The sequence below is a fragment of the Arachis ipaensis genome, chromosome B4, assembly GCF_059453495.1.
Source record: "Arachis ipaensis isolate K30076 ecotype BB chromosome B4, ASM5945349v1, whole genome shotgun sequence".
Taxonomy (NCBI): Eukaryota; Viridiplantae; Streptophyta; class Magnoliopsida; order Fabales; family Fabaceae; genus Arachis; species Arachis ipaensis.
The window spans coordinates 25,227,350-25,251,262 of NC_142439.1; the positions used below are offsets into that span (position 1 = coordinate 25,227,350).

Below are 23,913 nucleotides of genomic sequence, written 5' to 3' on the forward strand. Positions count from 1 at the left end.
ATTTTTATTAATAATTTTTATTTATTTTTTTATTTTTGTGATCTTTAGCCAAGAAGAAAAATAAAGCTAAAAGATCAGAAAAGTAAATAAATAAATAAATAAATAATAAAAATTACTAAAATTTTAGAAAAAATTGTTAATATAAAAATTATAAAAAAAAATAAAAAATAATTAAAGATATATTTATCTTTTTATAAAAAAATTTAGTTGTTCTTCTTTAATATTATAAAAAAATTTGGTCCTTCTTAATAATTTTAATATTAAAGATCCTTTTTAATAATTAAATCTTCTTAACGGTCCTTTACAATAATTTTCCCTTAGACTTATGTATAACGGTGCATACAAATCTAATTTTGATCCTTTAAGCACCACAAAATACTTTTTCCATTCAAAAACTCTCTATAGTCTGAATATGTATCTCGAATATTAAGACTCGAAAACCACTAAAAACTTATCCCGGGTGCATAGTTTTATTTTCGGTATTTATTTCATATCCCAAAATGTACCCAAAATCTGTAACATAAAGCAACATATCTCGATGATTGGACGTCCGGAATATATTTTTGTTGTGATATGAATTTTAGTATTCGGGAGGTAGGTATCACATAACGTATATAAATAAATATTTGACAATTTACACATTTTAATAAAAGTTATATCTTATTATTTAAATAAAAAATCCAAAACTAAATAGTGTTATTTATGTTCTATGAATAGTATAATATGAAAACTATTGGAGGAATAATAACTTACACTAATATATATTTAATATGAAAAATTTTAAAATCGAATAAATGCGGGCCAAAATTTCGAAATAAATTAGACTATATTTACAACAACTACACTCACATTTTTGTGTTTAACAAAAGTTTCTTCCTTTTTTTTTCGGCACATGTAAAATTACTATGCACAAACGTATTTTTATCTACCTTCTCTTTCAGAATTTTCCGGATAAACAGACATTAAAAAAAAAAAAAAACACACAAAAGAAGCTCAAGTATTTACCCATTTTTTTAATAATTACAAAATACATATAGCATTGTAATAATCATGAAATAGCCGGTGGGGTGGCCATCGCCCCCTTTTACTCTACTAACGAACTACTCCATTAGATAAACCAACTCTTGGATCTGTCCAACCCCCCTTCTTCCAAACATCTATCCTACAAAGTACAAATTAAATATTCTTTAAATTAAACAAGAAACCAGAAAACACTTTATCCTAGTAATAATATCTTTTTATTATTATTACGTAGAATAAAGCATCAGATCAGAAGTTGGTCATCCTACGTTTGAATATTTGTGTTCATCAATAAGAATATCTCTTACAAGTTACATATAGGAAACCAACCACCTCGTATCAACATCAATAAAGAAACATATATAATAAAAAACGATTTATTCAAAAATAGGAAGGTGAGCTAACAAAAACAATTAGTTCTCCAAACTTGAGTTATATGTTGAATAATTGAAATTTAAACATGTTATGTGTCCGCATATCACACTCTCTAGCAAGCCCTATATAAGACCATGCACCATCCTTTGGCTTCTCATCCAATGCAATCATAATCCAAAAGCAAATTAAATTAAATAACTTACACACACATACCTATATCCCATTCTCAGTTCATTGAAATCATGGCATCATCATCAAGAAGATCCATCATGGATTCATTCCTTGTTGCTCTCATCACCTTGTCAAGCATGAGCATGAGCCTAGCAGCTCGCCATCTCTTGCAAACAAGTGCAATACCGAATTTGCCCCCTGGCATCAATATTCCAACCTTGCCAAAACCAACAGCAACATTGCCACCTCTGCCCTCAATTCCAACATTGCCCTCAATTCAGGGCAACCTTCCTCCATTGCCCACCATTGTACCATCACTGCCACAGCCATCATCATCGCTACCGAAGCCGGTGACGACTTTGCCTCCTCTTCCTGCTGGCATCCCTACCATCCCAACAACAGTCCCACAGATGAGCCTTCCACCATTGCCAAACATGCCCTCAATCCCGACCAGCATTCCCTTCTTCTCCCCACCACCTTCACCTTCTGCCCATTAATTCAAATCTTCCATTTCTTACATGCAATATGGATGGTATTCCTTACGCATGGGGCTATGCATGTGAGAGTATTAGAATTTTATGATTGATGTTATCATTATTGTTATATCTTTGTTGTTTAATTTGGTGTAAGAAACACTATGTTCCTCTTTTTAATTTCATGAGTTTATTATATTGATATTGCTTTTGTACTTTTCTCTTATACATCATTAATTATATTTAGATTATGGCTTTATTATCATGAAATTATTATGATGATGTCTTCTCCTTTCAACTATTCAGATATTCTTTATTGATTAAATATGCCTTCCTATATTTGCTTATGATTTATGTTTCATCATTAAATGTTTGCAACCTATATTCATTGGGTCAATTATTTTAGAGTGAACATCTAAATTGATTGTATTATCAAGAAATTTTAGATAAACAATTTAATTTGTTCATTAATAATTTTTTATCATCTAGAAGTCTTTAAAAATTATTCTTGTCAAGCAAAAATTTTCTTAGATTAAGAGACTCCATAAATAATAATTTTATGGAATAAGTATTGTTTTGTTCCCTAACGTTGAGGGTTAGAATCGAAACCGTTCTGATGTAATTTTTGATTTAGAATCGTCCTTAATGTTGTATTACATTTTAAAATCGTCCTTTCTAATAATTTTTTTTTCTAAATGACAAAAATACCCTTTTTTTATAAAACGTCTTTTTTATTAAAAAAAAGATAAAATAAAATAAAAAGAAAAGATACGAGGGGAAGGGGGAGGGGGACGCCGCCAGCGAAGTTTGGAGCCGCCGTCGCTGTTGCCATCGCGAGCCAGGGAGAGAGCTTCTGCTTCTGCATCGCTGCTCCTCACCGCCGCGTTCTCGCCGCTACTCCTCGCCGCGTTCTCGCCGCCTCTGCTTCTTGCTTTGACTTCTATTTCTGCTTTCTCCTCTGCTTCTGCTATAACCAACTTCCTTTTTCCTCCTTCATTTCTTATTGACCAGTATTCTTCATACCTAGTTAGATCATTCTCAAGTTTTGTTAAGGTATCTCCTACTGTTTCTCTACAAACAAAGACAACTATTTGGAAAATACCATAAACTTGTAAAACCATTCAATGATGTTTTGTTTTGAATACAGGATTTGCATAAATTGGGAGATCTTCAGATTGTTGTGTTTGATATTTACAAGTCTCTCTGTGACCTTGTTCAATCCCCTTCAAAATTTGGTAAGATTGGAATACAATAATCTCATACATGGCATTCATGTCTTGCTGAAAAATCATGTTGTGTAATCTTTTAATTAACCCGTCTAATTTAAAATGTTCAACATAGGTTTTGCGGAAGCAAGGAAAGGCTGTTGTGGTATTGGGATAGTTGAGACAACATCCTTATTGTGCAATCCAAAATCACTAGGAGTTTGCTCCGATGCAACTCTGTTTCAGATTATGGGATTCATAAGTGTGACATTGGAAATGGATTTGGCGATTTTGGTGGTTTTTTTGGTGATGTAAGTTTGCCTAACTTTTGTGTCAACTATCATGTGCGCTGTGATTTTTATAAACATCTTCGTCCTCTCAATTTGTTGGTTTTGATCTTGTTCTTATTTTTGAATTTTTGGATTGCTGTTGTTTTTCTTTTATTTTTGGATTTCTTGTTTCTTCCTAATTTTTAGTCTTGTTCTTATATCACTACAACATTTTTGGCCTAAGATAACCCTTATTCGAAGCAACATTTAAGAAATGTTGTCTTAGATAGAAAAAGACAACATTTTTAACAAGTTGTCTTTGAGTAAGGCAAAGATAACAAAATTTTTAGCCACCCACCAAAATAGTTGTCTTTGATATCTAAAACAACACCTAAAAAATATTGCATTATACAAAATTTAAGACAACATTTTATAAGAGTTATAAAAAAAATTAGATAAATAACATTTATAAAAGTTGCCTAAAATTATTCATAACTAAAAATTTTAGAGAAAAACTTTTAATTATATTCCAACTAATTATTTTTCCAATCAAATAACTTAGGGAAAAAAAAGGTAAGGAAGAAATGTGCTTCAGTTCATCACTACCATAAGCTAGCCCTACCCTTCGAAAGCAATCCCAAACATCAACACACCCTTCACGATCGCAGCTCTCCTCCATGTACGACAGCAATGCTCTCCTCCATGGGCAACGGCGCGGTGCTCCCTTCCACGAGCGTCGATGCAGTGCTCTCCTCCACGGGTGTCGGCGCGGTCATCTTCTCCACGGCGACGGCGCGGGCGCTCTTCGTTTTGTGCCAAACCACCACCGTCGAGAAACCCCTCTCCCTTCTCTTCTCCTTCTTCCTCTTCTTCCTCTCTCTCACCTCCTCCTTTTCACGAGCTCTGACAACTCTACACGCAGCTGTAATCCCCCTCCTCCTCCTCTGCGTATTGGTAAGAAATGTCTAAACTTTACTATAGGAATAAAATTTCTGAATGCATTGATTCTGAATTTTAGTATGGAAATGGAATTTCTGAATGCTTTAATTCTGAATTTTAGTATGGAAATGTTCTGAATTTTAGTACGGGAATGAAATTTTTGAATGCATTGATTCTGAATTTTACTATGGGAATGGAATTTTTGAATGCATTGATTTTGAATTTTTGGGGCTTTTTGATAGTTCTGATTTTGGGGATTTTATTTCATTTTTTCTGAATTTTTTATGGTTCTGATTGTTGCTTCTTAGGGTTTTCTTTTTTATTTTGCATTTTGATTTTGATTTTGCGTCATTTTTTATAAGCATACATTCGACAAGATTCCTTTCATTGCTTAATGCCTATGAATATAAAACCATCATTTCTAGGGTTTTTACTTCCTGTTTTGAGGGAGTCTAATGGAGAAGGAGAAGAAAAACCTTCTTTTGTGTTCTTTCTTCTTTAATTTTCGACTTTATAACTGAAATTTACGCTTTACTTGAGCTTTTCACTCTTTTTTTGTTGTTGCTTTTCAATTTCGGTGGCAATTTGTGGTTCTGTTGACTTTTTTATTCATGTGATGAATTTCAGTGGCAATTTGCATAATATTGTTGGTAATTTAGACTTGCTTAAAGGGTTTGAACTGAATTATAAATTCAACCCAAAAATACACCCTTAATGGCTGTTTGGGCAATAATTCCAACTATGCTGAGTTTAACTGCACTCTTATATTTGCAACAATTTTGAAGTTTATTAAAAATAATCTTCCAGCTGTCACTATATACACTTCCCATTGGGATAAAAAGAAAAGCCTTTCTTCCTAGCAATGGTGTTATAATCAGGAATTTTTTTTCTCTGAGATTTTTGTCAGTGGTTGAACTCTAAAGAGCACATTGAATCGTGATTGAGTTAACTTATAGCACATTGAATCGCTAGTCTATTGGTCTGGCAACACGGCGACCACCCCTCAGTTGCAACCTCCTCACCTCTGTCTTCTTGTTACTCTATTCTTCAGTTTTCAGGTTTTTGGAAAAACTCATTTTGCTGTTCTCTGATTTAATTCATTACATTTTAGTTAGATTTTAATTTTTACTTAGTAATTTTATTTAGTCAATTTTATTTTTGCTGATTAGGTTAATTTAGATTAAAATTAGGATTTTCTTATCAATATTTGTCTTAGTTCATAGTTAATTAAGCATGCTATTATGATTCTTGAGTCTGAAATTTTAATTTGTTTGGACTGGCTTGATTGATATTTTGTTGAATTTCAGGTTTTTCACTGCTTTTCCAATGAGGTGCGATTCTCTACACTGGTTGTTGCTGATTCGGCAATTTCTGGTTTTCCACATTGATTCTGGTACTTTTCCCCTTTGATTTCTTCATTTTTAATGTAAATTACAGAATAATTAATTTTCATAATTCGCTGAGTTAACTATTTCATATAGAATCGATTATTGTTTTTTGTTTGTTTGTTCTGTTGGCCACTTTGATTAAGTTAAATAATTCATAGAGAATAATGTAAATTTTATTCTTTACTCCTTTATAGAGAAATATTGCCACTTTGTTAATTGTTATTGATTTTAATTTGTTAATGGTTAATTATTAGTACTGCTGCCAAGGTAGTTAGAATCGCGAGTTAACTTGCAAAATCATATGTGTTTGCGTTTCTATTCCTCCATTTCATAACGTTCTTGCTCTGCGTCTCAGAGAAGTAGTGTTCGCATAGAATCGACGAGTAAGCACACCAAATCGCCAGAATCGCATCTATGGTGGTGACTGATATCCAAGGTAGCAGGGTGGCGAGAAGTTACTGTCCATGCCCCAATTCAAAACCAAACTCAAATCCAAGCCGCAATCCTTTGAGAAGAAGGCTTGAACCGTAGGTTTATGTATGTTAAGCTTTATGTCTCCATTTTTTTCAGGACAATAGGTAACTGATTAACTGGTTATATAGATTTTATATTCCCTTGTTTGCTTTGTAACAATTTCTCTGATGTCTTTGATGAAGAGTAGTTCATTAATTCTTTAGCTAATGATGTAAAATTATTAACAAGCTACTTAAAACACTATTTCATGCTACCAACATGGTGATCCAGTTCAAAAGCTGGTCTGGTATGGAAATACTATAGGTAAAGTCATAACATTCAGAGAAATTGATGCTAGAATTTAGGTGCCTAAGTTAAATAATGTGACTAGTAATTATATGATGATGTATGTGAGAATAGTATTAGGCACCTCATAGATCATATATTCATATGGTTGAATTATCATGTATCAATATATGGTAATAAGCATCTTTATTTTTTTAGGTAGTGGCTTTTCTTTTCTTTTCTTTTTTTCTTCTTTCATTTATTCTGTGTGATATCTTTAAGCTCTTTCAGTAGGATTCAAGTTAAAGGGAAAAGAACAAGAAAGAAGGAACAAAAAGAGCAGTTTGTGACACTATTAAAATTTTAGTTTTCAAGGTGTCTGTTTTTTTTTCTTTAGTTTTCTTTTGAGTGCTATTTGATGTCATATATATCATTATTGTTGTCTGAGGTAATGACCAAATCAGTACCCGAAAGATTAAAACGCTGACATTGCGGTACCTGACTATTGTTAACGACAAAATGGTACCTGGATGATTTTAAAATCTGACAAACGTATCCATAACCTGGCCGGACCTAAGCTCCGGTGAGGAGAATGCCTACGTGATCACCGGATTATGCTGACATATCATGTTTTAATTGAGTTGTCATTTCTAATTAATTAAATTGCTAGCCTAGGTGGAAATTAGGTTAATTGGAATTCAATTTTCCCCTAAACCATTAGTCTTTGCCCTAATCCCAAATCAAACAAGTGTTGTTACTGCTGGGTGAGTTACTGTGACTTAGTGTTTCACTAAGAGTAAAACTGAAGGGTCACGTAAAGAGAGAGAGACGTTGCCCTGGTTACTTGGCGCGAAGAAGAACGAAGAGGATTTGAGAGACATTGTCGAAGTCGTAGCGTTAACAGGGAGGGGTTGGTAGTGGCATCATCACAACCCCAGTCTTCGCAAGGAAGAACGCTACGTAGAGGTAAGTTCACCTTCACTCCATCCTCTCATTTACGTGCCTTCTGTCGACAGCATTATTATCATGTTGATTGTTTTATTCATTGTATCTTTCCTCTACGATTTTTTAGATGGATCGTCTAGTTACCTTTGTTTATCATCACATGGGTGCCTTGAAAAGGGGTGTTGACGGTAATGTGATATACGACGGGGGTTTAGTAACTGAGATACACAGGGTGAATGTGGAGACATGTAACATGTTCTTTGTCGAGGGTTTATTTTTAGACTTGGGTTACCCTGGATACAGTGAGGTGTACTGGCTAGAACCTGGTTTAGAGTTAGGTAAGGGTCTTAGAGTGCTTAGGACAGATGCTGAAGTCATGAGAATGTGTGAGAGTGCGATGAAGAATGACAACACTGTACACCTATATTTTGATCACCCCATTGACGCAAACCCTGAAATCATAGATGAAGAAGTCTTTTCTGATGGTAGTAGTGATAGTGTGGTTGAAGTCAATCCAGATGGTGATAGTGTGAAGGAGGATGAAGTTACTAATAAGGTTGACGGTCATGCTAATGAGACGGAGAATGAAGGTGTGAATGAGACCAGTGGTGAGGTTAATGAATTGGAGATGGGGTTGAGTGTGGCTGTGAAGGAGAATATGAATGACGGTGTACCTGAGGCAACTGTTGATGTTAACGAGTCGAACAAAGGTGAGAGTGGTGCAGGGGAAGAAGCTGCCAATGACGGGAATGCGGAGAAGGACACTGAAGGAGCATCAGCTCCGAAAAAACCGGCTAAGAAGGTTAGAAAGAGACATCCAAGACCAGCCCCTAGTGGTTTACCCCGAGAAAGAAGAGCTGCCGAGAATGAGGGTGTAAATGAGAGTAACCATGGAGAAGCTGAAGCTGGGAATGAACCCACCGAGGAGACCAATGCTGATGATGTTGCTGGTCTCAATGGAGGTTCTGAATTTCGAGAACCTTTCGTGGATGAGGAAAGGGTAGAGGACCCTGTTACAGAAAACCCAACAGGTAAATTAGTTTTTTAATTTAGTTAGAGTAGATGTGAATAGAAATTGCTTCAATTCTCATGTATCTCAACTGACTTTACAGCAGATAATGTAACACAAACTAGTGGGAGGGATAATACAAGGAGAAATCATCCAAGGCCTCAACCATCTGGGCAAAGAATTGTACCTGGAAATGAGGATGAAGCACCAAGGGTAGAGGTGCCTAACCCGAATAGAGAAGATGGTGATAGTGAACCTGAGATGTACCAATATGAATTCGAAGAACTCTGTAGCCCCCCTGCAACTGATGACGAAGAGGAAACTGTATTTCCTCAACATAATCCCAACACGCCATATGGAAAAATAACTCTGGAGTTGAATATGGAGTTTGAGACCATGGAGCAGTTCAAAGCAGCAGTGCAGAAGTACAACATACAAATTGGGAGACAGGTGTTCTACCTTAGGAATGAGAGGAAGAGGTGTAGGGTGATCTGCTATGATCCAGACTGCCCTTGGTTGTGCTACTGTGCCAGGACCAACTACCCAGCATCCTTTCAGATAAAGACATTTGTGGATGAGCATACGTGCCCCAGGAGTAACAAAAGTAAATCTGTTTCATGTGCTTGGGTTGCTGAGGAACTGGTCCCAAAGCTGAGGATCCATCCCAACATGCTGCAGAGAGAGGCACAGGAATGGTTTAAAGTGGAGTATGACATCTCAGTCAACGAGAGGATGATGTATAAGGCTATGGTCAAAGCCAAGGAAGTTATCGAGGGAACAGAGAAAGATCAATACCTAAGGCTCAGAGACTACCTTAACGAAATCATGAAGGCAAATCCTGGTTCAAGAGCCAACATGGGGACTACTCCACATCCAGAGGGGTTGCCTAAGTTCAGAAACTTGTACATCTATTTGGCTGCTTGCAAAAATGGCTTTAGAGCAGGGTGTAGGCCATTTATTGTTTTGGATGGAACGTTTCTGAAAGGGTACTTTGGAGGGCAATTATTAACAGCAGTTGGTCAGGATGCGAACAATCAGCTGTTTCCAATAGCGTATGGGGTTGTTGATGCAGAAACTAGGGAAAATTGGAGATTCTTTTTGGAGGAGTTGCACACAGACATTGGGGACTTCAATGAGAATGGCTGGGTTTTTATGTCAGACCAGCAAAAGGTGATGTGGACTATCTTAATGTTTTTTGAGTTCCTGTAAGTATACATAAATTAGTTTTCAAATGTCCTCTAATTCATTGTGGTTACCATTCAATGCAGGGTTTAATCCCAGCATTACAGGACGTCATGCCAGGGGTGAAGCACAGATTCTGTTGTATGCATATGTGGAGAAATCTGAACAAGAGATGGAAGGATAAGGAACTTAAGGCAACATTTTGGCAATGTGCAAAGGCAACTACTGATCAGGAATTTAATGATGCAATGGGAGCTGTGAAACGGATCAACAAACAGGCTTGGGAGTATTTGTCAAAGTTTGAACAAGAACAGTGGTCGAGATCAAGGTTTTCAGACTGGCCAAAGGTAGACAGTTTGACAAGCAACAACTGTGAATCATTTAACTCAACAATTGTGGGACTTCGGGGGAAGAGCATTTTGACAATGCTTGAGGAGCTTAGGTTCTACATCATGAAGACAATGGCAACTCACAAAGACTCACTGATGGCTTATACTGGACAAATAGCCCCTGCACAGGTCAGTAGGTTAGAGAAAGAAAAAAGACAAGCCAATTACTGGGAAGCACAATGGTGTGGTGATGATGAGCACAATCAGTTTGAAGTAACAAAATGGCAGCATAGAGTCAGAGTCAATACACGAGAGAGGACATGCTCATGCAGAAAATGGCAGCTCACTGGACTACCATGCTGTCATGGGATTGCAGCAATCCAAAGAAAGAATGAGAAACCTGAAGACTATGTCCATCACAAACTCACTATCGAGGCTTATAATAGAACTTATATGTTTCACATTAATAGCATACCGAGTCAGGAGTACTGGGAGCATCACGAAGGGCTGCCATGTCTGCCCCCTCCATACAAGAGGCCTATTGGCAGACCTACAAAGAAGAGAAGAAAGGATAGCACTGAGCAAAGTTCTGGCAGCCAATACAAGGCCAAGAGAAGATATGGACAGATAACATGCCAAACCTGCAAAAGGGTGAGCAAAACAAAATCCATTACTTAAATGCATTTACTTTACCTTATAGCAGAACTTTATTAATGCTGCTTCTCCTATCTCATGTGTTTTTTGCAAGGCTGGACATAATGGCAGAACTTGTCCTGACAAAGGAAGTGGAGCAGCAGCTGAAGAACCAGATCTTGATGAGGATGAAGCTAGGGAGCAAGAAGCTAACTGGGAGGAGACCATGGAGGCTGCACACGCTGCATATGTTGCAGATGAGGAAGAGCTCACTCAAAACCATCCACAAACTCAGCCTGATCATGTAAATGTTAGTGATTTATTTTACCTTGTTGTACTAAACTGTTGGATCTGTCTCCATAGAAGATTTGATTTAATGAATGCACAAACTGATGCAGAATAACATCAATGATGGCAACACTACAGCAAGTGCTTCAGCCCCTAATGTAGCCACCATACCAGCAGCAACCAACCCATGTGCTCCACCAGCTAGCTCAGAACCATCACCAGCACCAAAGAGGAGAGGCAGACCATCTTTTGTTAGGGGCAATACAGTTCCACCAAGAGGAATGGGCAGCACCACTCGAAGAGGAATGGCAGCCACTACAACAACTCCAACCCCAGCACAAAATGCAGCAGCTGCACCACCACCCCCTGCTCAACCTAGTCTTGTCAGCCCTGAAATTCGGTCTAGATCCCAAATTCCTGCATCTCCATCCAATGTTGGGCCTCAGCCTCAAGGTCCATTACCTAGGCCCAGTCTTCAGGCCCAACCTACAGCACCATTTAGGCCCCCAACTGTGACTAGGGAGACCATGGCAGCAGCAAGCCCAGCCACCCAGAGCAGGTTCACAGGCTTCATGCCCACCCCATCCTTGAAGAAGAAAAAGCCATCCGGACCACCACCATCAAAGCCATCAAGAAATGACAAGAAATGAGCTTAGATTCTTGGGTTTTTTAGTTTGTTGTTATTTGCATTTTGGACATGATTTACTTAAAATGCACCCAACTGCCATTATGGCATGTAAGTGCTAACCTAGTGTTTCTGTGTTTTGTTACTGTGATCTTGGGTCTGTAGCAGGTACTATGAACATGTGTCATTTTGGTTGTCTTATTTGGGGCCTGAACTTTGTTACTCTAAATAGTTAATGGTTATAACTGGATGTTATTTTGGTGTTTTATTCAGTTTATGTTTACAAAACTAATTGACATGGCTTACATAAACTCCATGTATATTGGTTAAATCACCACAACAACAACTCAAACAAAGCAAAACAAGAACACAGCATACATTAATTTATCTCAATTACATTGAGGACAAGATTACAAAATTCCAATCTCTGACTGTTATACTATTATAATCTACAATGTCTACCTACTTAGCCACCATAAACATAATCAAAGCCACATTTAACCCAATCAAAATACACATAAAAATTAGGCACAACTCAACCCTCTTCAGATTCTCCTTCATGTCATTCACCACAGACAGTACCATCATTATCCTTTGAATTTCCTGGCCATCCCCACAGTCAACATTGATTCTGCCTTTCTTTTTGGGTTCTGATTTGCCTAGCATATTACTGTTCTCTGAAGAAACTTCTCCTTCCACACATTCCGCTTGTATTTCATCCAACCATTGGAAATACCCGCAACGCATTTCTGTGTTCTGGCACAACACGAAGAGTTCAAACATCAGAGAACAATCAAAATCTAAAAATGAATGAGAACAGACGATAAACCAAGAAGGGATATTACTCTACTTCCTCACATATTCATCACACTTCCAATCTTACCTTCCATAGAGGGCAGCGTAGAAACCATCTATCAGGGTTGCTACTTGTCTTCGACTTCAACGGAACCACTGGAAGGGGACAAAAGCAACAGCCATCGTAACTTTTACTCACAATGCCTGAAGCACCATCCACGTCGCAGGCTTGCATCGAGGGCTGCCTTCTCAGCGTTGCATATTTTCCACGAGCCCTTGCAGAATGCATCTTCCAATCTTGGATCCCCTACTGCGAATGAAGGAACAGAGAGCGTTGTTGATTTGGGATTAGGGCAAAGACTAATGGTTTAGGGGAAAATTGAATTCCAATTAACCTAATTTCCACCTAGGCTAGCAATTTAATTAATTAGAAATGACAACTCAATTAAAACATGATATGTCAGCATAATCCGGTGACCACGTAGGCATTCTCCTCACCGGAGCTTAGGTCCGGCCAGGTTATGGATACGTTTGTCAGATTTTAAAATCATCCAGGTACCATTTTGTCGTTAACAATAGTCAGGTACTGCAATGTCAGCATTTTAATCTTTCGGGTACTGATTTGGTCATTATCTCTTGTTGTCTTGTTGGTAGATGCTGATGTAATATGTGGTGGAGCTTGGGAATTCTGGCCGCTAGAGCTTATGGCTTGCCTCAATTTCGACTGCAAATATTTTTATGGGGTGTTAAACCTTCTGAGGTATTCTAATGTTTTTGTTGTAGTATCTTTCAAAATACAGTTATCATGGTTATTTACATAAAAAGAAAATATTATTTTCATTCTTATATTTTAGTGTTGAATTTCAAATTTGAGTTAAATTATTATTGTTCTTTCTACATGGTTCCAAAGCTGTCTCAATTCCCTCTTCCAACTCATGATGTTATTGTCAGGGGTGTTATTCTTTTAGAATTCGAGGTATGTGCAAGTTTTACATAGGACTTATGTAACTGTGTTTTGAATGGTAAGCTAATTTTTTAGAGGAGTTTATTAGTCATGGCATGGTGATTAATTGGCATGTTCATTGATTTCAACCAGCCATAGGTTTGTTGGTAGTTATTTACTATTAAATTGTTTGGAGTTAGAAAATCTATTTTATAATTTGAATGCTAAATGGATGATTAAGTCTCATTTTTTCTATTTTTTAATTTAAAAAAGTATTGCAAAATCTCGAATTATAATATATTGAAGCCCTTAAAAAAATTTATTTACTTGCATATAAATACAGTTGCACATGATGAAGGTCACCATATTACAATGGAAAAAAATAACTTATATTGGAAGATGCTACTTCTGACCTTTCTCTGGTATATTTTAATTTTTTATTCATCCTTTTATTGCCTTTATGTTTTATGATAATTTGGTTGTTGATGAATGTTATTACCCTATTCATATTGAGAATGATGAAAGTCGTTTCATTTGGTCCTTATATTGTGTTACATTTACACTATATCGTTGTTTTCTTTAGTATTGAATATGGTTTTATTCTTTGATTGGTATTTTATATGATACGAAGATGTTTAGCTTAATAGGTTACTTGTTGTTTGGTCACTGGTGAATATGGTTGAACTGCAAACATGTGGAGAGAATTATGAAGGCTCAGGCCTTGAGAGATAACGGTGTGACTGGCTACATATCTAGTAAGAAGACTATGGAGATCAACCCTGACATATATAGGCATTATGGATAGTACGAAGACTATGGAGATCAACTTTGACATACATCGGCATTATGGAAGAACTGACGAAGAGAACGGAAGCTAAGCTGATGAAATTAGGCATTTATTTGTTTTTTTTTTTTGTTTAGTTATTATGTGTATTTTTATTTGAATTGGCAACTGTGAGTATATGTATTTAAAATTTATTTAGTTGGATTTGAAACAACTTTTTGATTTAATATATATGCAATATATTAGTTTATTAGCTTATCTTTTCTTTCTATTTATCAAATTTAGTTTAAATAATTAAATTTTATTAAAGTATGCTGTATATCTTTTTAAAAAGACAATTCTAAATAAATTTAGATAAATGTTGCTTTAGATATCTGAAAAGGCAATACCAAAAAACTTAGATAAGTGTTGCTTTAGGTCTATGAAAAAAGTAACTTAAAAAAATTTGAATAAGTGTTGTTTTAAGTATATCAAAAGGCAACTTAAAACAAATCTGAACAAGTGTTGCTTTATGTATTAGAAAATACAACTCATAAAAAGTGTTGCCATAAATTCTTATCTAAAACGTTGTGTTTGGGTCCTCTAAGGCAACCCTTTTATGGAGTTGCTTTTTTTGTAGAAAAGGCAACGTTTTTTTAAGGTTGCCATAAAAAGGGTTCCCTTTGATACACAAAAGCGTTGCCTTAGACCAAAGGTAACGGCCGTATAGCCAACCCCCCAAAAAGCGTTGCGTTTTGTCGGAAAGTGTTGCCTTTGATAAAAGGCAACACTTTTCCTTATTATAGGCAACGTTTTTTAAGGGTTGTCTCAGCCTGAATTTGTTGTAGTGTATTTGATTTCTTACTAATTAAATTTATAGATTTTTTATTTTTGTAATTGAAGATGAATTTAGGTATTTTTAATTCTTGTAATTGGATTTTGTTAACTGTATTTAAAAATTTGAAAATTTGAGTTTTGTTAATGGAAGAAGAAGAACAAGAAGAATGAAATGGTGGGAAAAAGGGTAGTTTTGTTATTTATAAAAAAATTTTATTGGAAATGACGATTTTAAAATGAAATGCAACATTAAGGACGATTCTAAATAAAAAATTATATCAGGGACGGTTTCGATTCTGACCCTCAACATTAGGGATCAAAACAATACTTATCCCTAATTTTATTTTTTACAAAATACACAAATTCAAACAAGCATTTATTTTTATTGCCCATCCTAAAAAGAAATTCTTTATAAAAAATTGTATTAGAGATATAATTATTTATGTATTTTATCTTACTTGTTTAAATTTTTGAAGATGTGGTTTATGAAGGAGAATGAGTCACTAAACAGTTTTTTCACTTTTGTCCTACAAATTCATATTTAAAAAAAAATTAAGTTTAACATAAATTTAAAATTTTTACACGGGGGCTGATTTTTTGTATATGTATTACTTAGTATGATAGTTGTTATGACAATGATTAATGAATGTTAAATCACGATGAGTTATACTATGTGTACATTAAAATTAGTCATTAAAGTTAGCTACGGTATAAAATACATGTTGGAGTACAAATACACATTGAAAATAAATTAAATCACACATATATGTATTTATATATAAATATATTAGTGACTGATTTTAGTATACAAATAGCATTTTTATGATACAAATAGCATTTTTAAATCATATCATAATACCGTTATGAGAATGTGGCCTGGCCGTTTGAAATTAAAATTTGTTGACAATTGAATTTTTTTAAATACATAAATTTGATAAATTTTAACAAATAACACTCATGATAACTCTCGCAAGATTGTGGTTTGACAATTTAAAATGAAAATTTGTAGATGAACAAATTTGTTAAATGTGTTCGATAAATATTATCCAATATAACACACATGATGATCCTTGTGGATTATGGCTGAACTCTTTAAATTGAAAATCTATTGATAGTTGTATTCTTAGCTTGAACACATGAATTTGATCAATGTTAGCAAGTAACACTATCATCCTATATGCCGCTTTTTAATTTTCATATGGGTCCATGAATCGTGCTTTGCGTGGATATGTGATAGGTGGGTGCTAAACATTTTTGTGGTGTCAGTGAGAAAAGTAATCGGACCCTGCGTGTTGAGTGTGAGTGGCAACACGGACCGTGCGTGTTAGGAGACATTAGCCACTCGGACCCTGCGATATCTGAACTCCAAACGGACCGTCCGATTTGCACCAAGGCAAACGCACGGTCCGATTTCTTCAGTTGAATGGACACGCGGCGCGCAGGGGTGGCTAGCAGAAGCGGTGCCCTGAAAAGCAAAGGAAGCCAGCTAACCTACTCTCTCCATCCGAATTAACCCATTATTTCACTCTCAACCAATTTCACTCCCAACTCCTTCTTCTTCCTTTCACCTTTCACCATCTAAAAGCCAGGCCTTCAATCAAGAAGAACATGCCGAAGAAAAATAAATATAAAGATGTTGATCGGGTTGAGCTTCACATTATTCATTATCTTAGCCATTCTGATTATGTAAGTGATATTTTTAATTTTTGTAAATTTTTTATATTTATAATTATTATTATTAAGAATATAATTACTATATTTATTATTAGAAATGCAGCTTAGAAACGTAAATAAAATGATTATTAAGATATGTCCATAATTGTTATATTTTTTTAAAAGTTTGGCTGAAAATTTTTTCTGTAAATCTTTCATTATAAATATTGTTATTAAGAAAATTTGTTATTACTAGCTTGCATATTATTATAGCAAAATGTAAAGAGAACGTTGGTGGTAGTTAATTTTTTTCAGAGAGAATGTAAAATTTTTTGTAATTTTTGAATTAAATTTTATGACTATCTGATTTATATTTATGTAGGGTAGGGTAAGTGTTAGTTTTGGATTTTAGAAATTTTGTTATATTTATAGTTGTTATTGTTAGAAATATAATTATTTTGATTATTGTTATAAATGCAAGTTATAAATAAAATTAGAATGATTATTAGGATATTTCTGTATTTATTAGATGTTTAAAAATATTAGTGTGAAATATTTTTCTAATTTGTTATTGTGAATATTATTATTAGAAAATTTATTATTACTATTATGGTTGTTGGTTTGTTGTTATTAGAAAAATGTAAACAGAGGCGGTAATTAAATGTTAAGAGACAATGTAACATTTTTTTTAATTGGTTATTAAAATTTATTATTATCTGATTTATGCAGGGTATGTTAGTGTGACTTTTAGAATTTGAATTTTTTTATATTTATATTTATAATTATTATTGTTAGAAATATAATTATTATGATTATTGTTAGAAACGCATGTAAGAAATATAAATAGAATGATTATTAGGATATTTCCGTATATGTTAGAAATTTTTTTAATATTAGTCTGAAATTTTGGTATTTTTGATTATATTATATGAGGATTATAATTGGAAAAAACCGTGTAAATTTATTAAGATTTTCTTAGAAAATTTAAGATTTTGTTACTGTAACTGTTATGGATGAATGATAGTTGAGGAAATAATGTTTTAAATGATAGTAAATCAGTAATTACTATAAGATGTTATGGTAGATGTTGTAACTTCAGAATTTTGATTAAAAATTTTTGCGTTGATAATTATTTTCATTAGTTGTGAGTTTTGAATAAAATTAAGGCTTAATAATTAATTTTAGTAGTAAGAATAATTAGTGTTAAAAGCATTTAGTTAAATGATTCATGATAGTCATATGCTAATTGTTAATGAGCTGAGTATGAATTTGTTATCTTTTTTTGTAGAAATTAAGAATGTTGACCTGTAACCATCCACTTCCTCCCAACCGGTACAACGATAGCGCGGAGGACCTTTTACGACTTACCGGTTTCTACCATGCATCGCAAATTGGTGTAGTGCAGTGTCAAAAAGCATTAGTGAATGCTCTGATTGAACGTTGGCACCCGGAAACACATACGTTCCACCTTCCCATTGGTGAATGTGCCGTGAGTCTTGAAGATGTGGCTCTAATTCTTGGTCTTCCTACCGATGGTCTTCCAGTCACGGGGATGACCATGAGTAGTTTTGAAGCGTTGGAGGCGGAGTGTTTGATTCAATTTGGAGTTGCACCTCTTAAGTCAGATTGTAGAGGTAGTTGCATAAGACTTACGTGGCTGCGAAATCTAAAGGAAAATTTAGAGTTGACTGATGATATCAGTATACAGAGGTATGTGAGATGCCATATTATGTTGCTGATAGGGACTATCTTGTTTGGGGATAAGTCTGGGGCAGGTGTCCATTGGAAATTTCTACCCTTGTTGCGTGATGTTGTTAGTATTGGACAGTATAGTTGGGGCTCGGCATCCCTAGCACACCTCTACAGGGCATTATGTCGTGCATCTCGTTATAACTGCAAAGAAATAGATGGTCCACTAACACTGCTACTCTGTTGGGCTTGGATGAGGCTGCCATATCTATCGCCGCTACCTAGGGAACCCCGAAGTTTTCCACTAGCAAACAGGTAATAATTTGAGAATATATGCCGTTATGTTGATTTTTAAGATTCATTTAATGGTAGTTGAGCTAATTCAATATATCATATTAGGTGGCGGAACTGGGAGCGTGGTGACCGACGATATAGATATCTGAAGTTAGACCACTTTAGGAAGGCATTTGACGAACTTCAGGAAGGACAGGTGTGTTTTAATTAAAGAAGTATTAGTTTCCGGTTTAGGTTCTGAGACATAATTATAAAGCATTGTTTTTGAAGTTGGCATTGTGGATTGTGTTCATTATGTTCCTTTATTTTTTCCAGTTTGTTTGGGTTGCTTATGCTGTGGATCGGGTGGACCCGAACATCATTCCGCCTGAAATCTACATGCAATCGGTTGTCTGGAGCGCTACAGTTCCTTTGGTTTCATTTGAATGTATCGAGTGGCATGCTACCGATAGGTTTAGGCGACAGTTTGGTCTTGTTCAAGGACAACCTAATCAGGAACGAAATCTAGAGAAGGCGCATGGAGAAGTCCTGACTGGTCCCAAGAATCTCAATTGGGCCACTGCATCGACTCATTCAGTTTGGGTGATGCATTGGTCAAACAGGTATAACTACGTGCTATCTGAGCTACCGATGCCTTCACACAATGCGTTAGATTGTTACATGCGTTGGTACCGATTAAGATTTGGGGACCACTTGAACTTGTCAAATCTTGTTGGTCAAGATAATGATGAAGATGATCAGGAAGTTGATGAGGGCGATCAGGATATGGATGAGGATAATCAGGAAGGATTTGGATGCTGACAATGAAGGACAGGAGCCACGCTCGCCGCATATGTTACCTCCAAACCCAATTCCAGTGGAACAACCTCAGTCCTCAAGCCAGTATGTGCCTCAGACACAGTTCCCCCCATCAGTTCCATTAAGTCAACAATATTGAGGAACCTCACAGTTTGATGCAGGAGAAGGAGGTTCTTTTAGCCAGTTGCTTGGGTTCATGTCTGGAGATCCTGGACTATCACAATATGGCCATCAGCCTGAGTTCATGGCAGGTAGGTATTCATTGGATGCGAGGTACCCGGGCCATACCTCGTCGGTTGCTTCTGGGGGGTTTGTGTCGGTTGACTCTAGTAGGAGTGACGGTGGACGAGGAGCCTTTTTTACTCAGAACCCTAACCGTGTTTCCATGGGACTCATCGAGGAAAATGCTAACACTCTCGAGAAAGAGACCGATGCGTATCTCGTAGATGACGAGGAGGATGATATAGAGGATATCGATGAGGATGAGGAATCTCGTAATGATGGTATTATGATGTTTACTTTTACTTTACATGTTCGATTAGTTATTATTTTTTGGTTCATAATTGGCATCTCTGTTTGATATTTACTTAATAATATGTGGTATATGTGTTGATTTGATTAACTGATGTACTTAATTTTACTAGTTTTTTACAACTTGTATACAGGTCAGGAACGCACTCCGGATGAAACATCCAAAGGATACAATCTTAGGGTTGATCCACCACGTCGCAGCGCTAATCGTTACACTCCATCCGTCTTGAAAAAGGCGGCCAAGAAATGCAAGAATTTTGTCAAGGATGTGAAGTGGGCCATCAGAAAGTAGTTGTGGTTTAGATTATTAACTTACGTATTAAGCACGTGTTGGTGATTATGACTTAGAGTAACTTGTATTATAGTAACATGTATTTGTTGGACTTTATGAATTACTGAGCTGGACTATGCTAAGAGTTCTAATGTATGTTTAGAGTATTTATGTTCAGTTATTATTGATCTATGGTCTGTATCTTGGGTACATAAGATCTGAGAATATTTCTATAGATATCAGCTTAATATACCTCATTCGGAAGATTGAGATCACATTATAACAAGTTACAGGTATCCTGGATGTACAGCTTGTGGAAATAGGTCCAGACCGGCCGGTTCATATAAAAAAACTTGTGAACCGGACCGGCCGGTTCAATTTTGTTTATTAATACATACCTGTAGTCTATATTAAAATAACAGATATGAACTACCGAGTAAGTTATAAAAACTCAGACATTACAACTATTTTAAACCAAAAACAAATTAGGATGGTTACACAATGTTACATAGTGGTTAGGTTTCGAGTGATATCCCACAAAGTTTCATACACGTCGTCAAGTTATCTCAAATGCACAACCCATGCCAAACTAGATACGTGCTACACCTATCATACTGTGAACCTACTGAGCATCTCCGTCGGCATTTGTACCACCTGACCGACGGCATCTGCTACGACTATGTCCCTCAGCTCCACATAGCGTACATCGCCTAGGACGACGTAACATTCGCGTGTCCATCTCATTCAAGAAGCGCATCATCCTGGGACGACCTTTCGAGACGCGTCTCAGATATGGATTCGGTACGAAGCGAGGACCGTGGTACGCAGGCCATGTCGTCGGGTTATCTAGCGGCCTAAATCTCGCTCGATACACCCGCCGAATTTGCTCCATCTTATACACATCATGCACATACAGTTTCCAATCCAGTCGCTGATTGGCGCAACATGCGAACACATGTCTGCATGGGATCCGGTCCACCTGGAACTCACCGCAGTCACATCGTAGGCCACGTAGATCGACTGCAAACTCTAGTCCACTTGGCATCTCACGCACCTCAAATACCTCATTCTGCCGGTCAAAGCAACTGACCTGAATATTTCCTGAAGCAATTTGGTTTGCACGCAACTTGGAGGTCACGACATCGGAGAACACATGGCCAGCATTAATCCGCGCTTCTGCCTCCAATCTCTTTCTGGTGAACAGCTCGTTTAGCCTGTAGAATGTTGCCTTGACAAGAGCAGTAACAGGAAGATTCCGTGCACCCTTCAACACTGAATTGATACATTCCACTAGATTCGTTGTCATGTGACCCCATCGGTAACCACCATCAAATGCCAATACATACTGTTCGCGAGGAATTCGGTTTAACCAGTTTGTGTATGCTTCGCCCCGTTCCCGGAGTCGCTGGTAACGCACTTCGTACTCTCGCACCGTCCTCGAATATCCTAGAGGATAGCAACAAAAAAAACGAGTAATTGTAGATGTCAAAACAAATATTGACGGTTATGTCTGCTAATAAGTTACTTAAATTTAGTAAATAGTTACCAATGTTGACGACCAATTTTTGGAGGTATGGTGCCTTGAATTTACGCAAAAAATTCGACTCAATATGCCTGATGCAGAACATATGAAAAGCTCTAGGAGGTGACCAAGCTCCGTTACTGCGTTCCACTGCTGCATTGATAGATTCGTGTCGGTCGGATATTAGACCCACACCATCCCGAGTGACAACATGTTGACGAAGGTTACTAAGGAAGAAGTGCCAAGCATCAGAAGTCTCTCCCTCCACAATAGCGAACGCAATTGGGACGATGTTGTTGTTGCCATCCTGTGAAACTGCCACCAGTAGACAACCCTTATACTTTCCATACAAGTGAGTCCCATCCACCTGGACAATTGGCTTACAATGTCTGAATGCCCTAATACAGGGGTAATAACTCCAAAATACTCGATGCAGTACTTGAATATCACGCACCACCTCATCGCCTTGATATGCAGGCATTGTCTCAAAATGGACAACAGCTGATGGCTCCTTATGACACATGGCCTGGAACCATATAGGCAACGCTTCAAAAGATGCCTCCCAACCACCAAATATTTTTTCTACTGCCCTTTGCTTAGCCAACCATGCTTTCCGGTAACTGACGGTGTAGTTGAACTTCGATTGCACTTCTGCTATAACCGACTTTACCTTCAAGGAGGGGTCAGCCTCAACCAAAGGCTTTATCACCTCCGCAATTGTGATAGAATCCAGTTTCGAATGATCCTGTGAAATGGTGGCTCTGGTACAGGTGTGACTACCATTATACCTCCTTATAACCCAACAGTACTTCCTGCTGATCATGCTAACCCTGATAAGCCAATCACAGCCGGACCCATACTGTGTACATTTCGCATAAAATGTCAATGGCTCAGACTCATACACCCGGTAGTCAACGCTTCGTCGTATGGTGTAATCCTTTATCGCCTTAATAACAGCTTCCCTGGAACTGAACTCCATACCCACGACAAACTCACCATCTGCGACCATAGGAACCTCTGCAATTGAAAACCAGCATAGGAAAAATCAAATAAAGACACAGAGATTTAAAAACCAAAAATATGAGCAATTCTACAGTCACCGCCTCTAGCATGATATAAATCCGAGTCTAACAACATGTTATTGTGTCACTCTAATTAAAACAAGAACAACAGCAGAGAATATTTATTACGGGCCAGACATGCCGGTTCGACAACCAAGCCAAATGAACCGGAACCTAACCGATTCGGTTCACTGGGTTTTAACCATTAACAGGATGTTTCAACTGCGAGTGGTAACTAGAGACTAACGTAATAGTTACTAATCATGTTCGACAGAATCTACTTATTACCTAATAAGTACTTATACTATACATATATAAGTGAAAAAAATTAATTCTTCTTATAAAACACAAACATTTCAACCTCGTTATTTAACATTCCTGCTATTTTTTAATTTGTTATTTCCATAGCACCAGCGGTTGAACCAGTGACTCAGTCACCTGAACTGCTCGACCGCCGGTTCGATGCTAAGAAATATGACATCAATGAATGGTTATATAATGGCAACTAATTTCTAATTTATTCATAACTATATCAATATTTGACTAAAAAAAAAAATCAAACACGACGTCTTACGTACCTGCAGTCATATATTCCGGAAACTCCGGAGCATGCATGGCTTCCAAGTCCAAAACTCGCATGAATGATGGCTCCTCAAACGGCACTTCGTTTGCAAGTGCATTTGCCACCTCTGTCACATCTGGAGCCGTATTTCCATCACCTTGATCTTCATCTCCATCTGGACCAACAAACTCGTAGTTACTTTCGAACTCTTCTTCACTGTCACTATTATAATCTTCCCTTACAATATTCCGGTCAGCCTCCGATTGTTCAAACTCAACATACAACTCGATGAACGCGATCTGAGCCCGATTTTCAATATACATTGAAAACATCTCTTGCATGCTCGCCTCGTCCGTCACATATTTGGTTTGAAACTGGATGAATCCACCAAACATCTGTATGGGATATCTATAGAGAATACAGGATATCTTTCTTGCCCTCTCAGAATCAATCTTTTCACAGATCACACCTTTGAGCTCTTCAAATGAGATGATAAAAGGAATAACAACATCTAACGGATTTTCACAAATAAATTTTATTCCTTCAGATGTTTGTAGTAAAATCTGACCAAAATAATATACCTTTAATAACACTCTATCACTCAT

At 36.6% G+C, this 23,913-nt stretch overlaps 5 protein-coding genes across 5 annotated transcripts; 4 read left to right on the plus strand and 1 right to left on the minus strand.

The window, feature by feature from the left end:
- The first annotated feature begins 1,557 nt into the window (after positions 1-1,557).
- On the plus strand, positions 1,558-2,241 carry LOC107637719 (uncharacterized). Its single transcript, XM_016341076.3, has one exon. It carries the CDS (start codon positions 1,638-1,640, stop codon positions 2,061-2,063), a length of 426 nt encoding a protein of 141 aa, XP_016196562.1. The 5' UTR covers positions 1,558-1,637; the 3' UTR covers positions 2,064-2,241.
- Positions 2,242-7,650: 5,409 nt separating this feature from the next.
- On the plus strand, positions 7,651-9,741 carry LOC148566958 (uncharacterized). The gene is made up of 2 exons (XM_088483542.1): positions 7,651-8,554; positions 8,639-9,741. The coding sequence occupies exons 1-2, from the start codon at positions 7,651-7,653 to the stop codon at positions 9,739-9,741; spliced, it is 2,007 nt and encodes a 668-aa protein (XP_088339668.1).
- A 53-nt stretch (positions 9,742-9,794) lies between these two features.
- Positions 9,795-11,614, plus strand: LOC148566959 (uncharacterized). The gene is made up of 3 exons (XM_088483545.1): positions 9,795-10,694; positions 10,792-10,980; positions 11,075-11,614. The coding sequence occupies exons 1-3, from the start codon at positions 9,795-9,797 to the stop codon at positions 11,612-11,614; spliced, it is 1,629 nt and encodes a 542-aa protein (XP_088339671.1).
- Positions 11,615-13,282: 1,668 nt separating this feature from the next.
- On the plus strand, positions 13,283-19,364 carry LOC110271465 (serine/threonine-protein phosphatase 7 long form homolog). Its single transcript, XM_021122389.2, has 4 exons — positions 13,283-13,360; positions 17,869-18,584; positions 18,669-18,759; positions 18,879-19,364. The coding sequence occupies exons 1-4, from the start codon at positions 13,283-13,285 to the stop codon at positions 19,362-19,364; spliced, it is 1,371 nt and encodes a 456-aa protein (XP_020978048.2).
- Positions 19,365-20,785: 1,421 nt separating this feature from the next.
- Positions 20,786-23,913, minus strand: LOC148566960 (uncharacterized). Its single transcript, XM_088485756.1, has 3 exons — positions 23,325-23,913; positions 21,710-22,702; positions 20,786-21,609 (listed from the first exon to the last, which is right to left on the minus strand). The coding sequence occupies exons 1-3, from the start codon at positions 23,911-23,913 to the stop codon at positions 20,786-20,788; spliced, it is 2,406 nt and encodes an 801-aa protein (XP_088341882.1).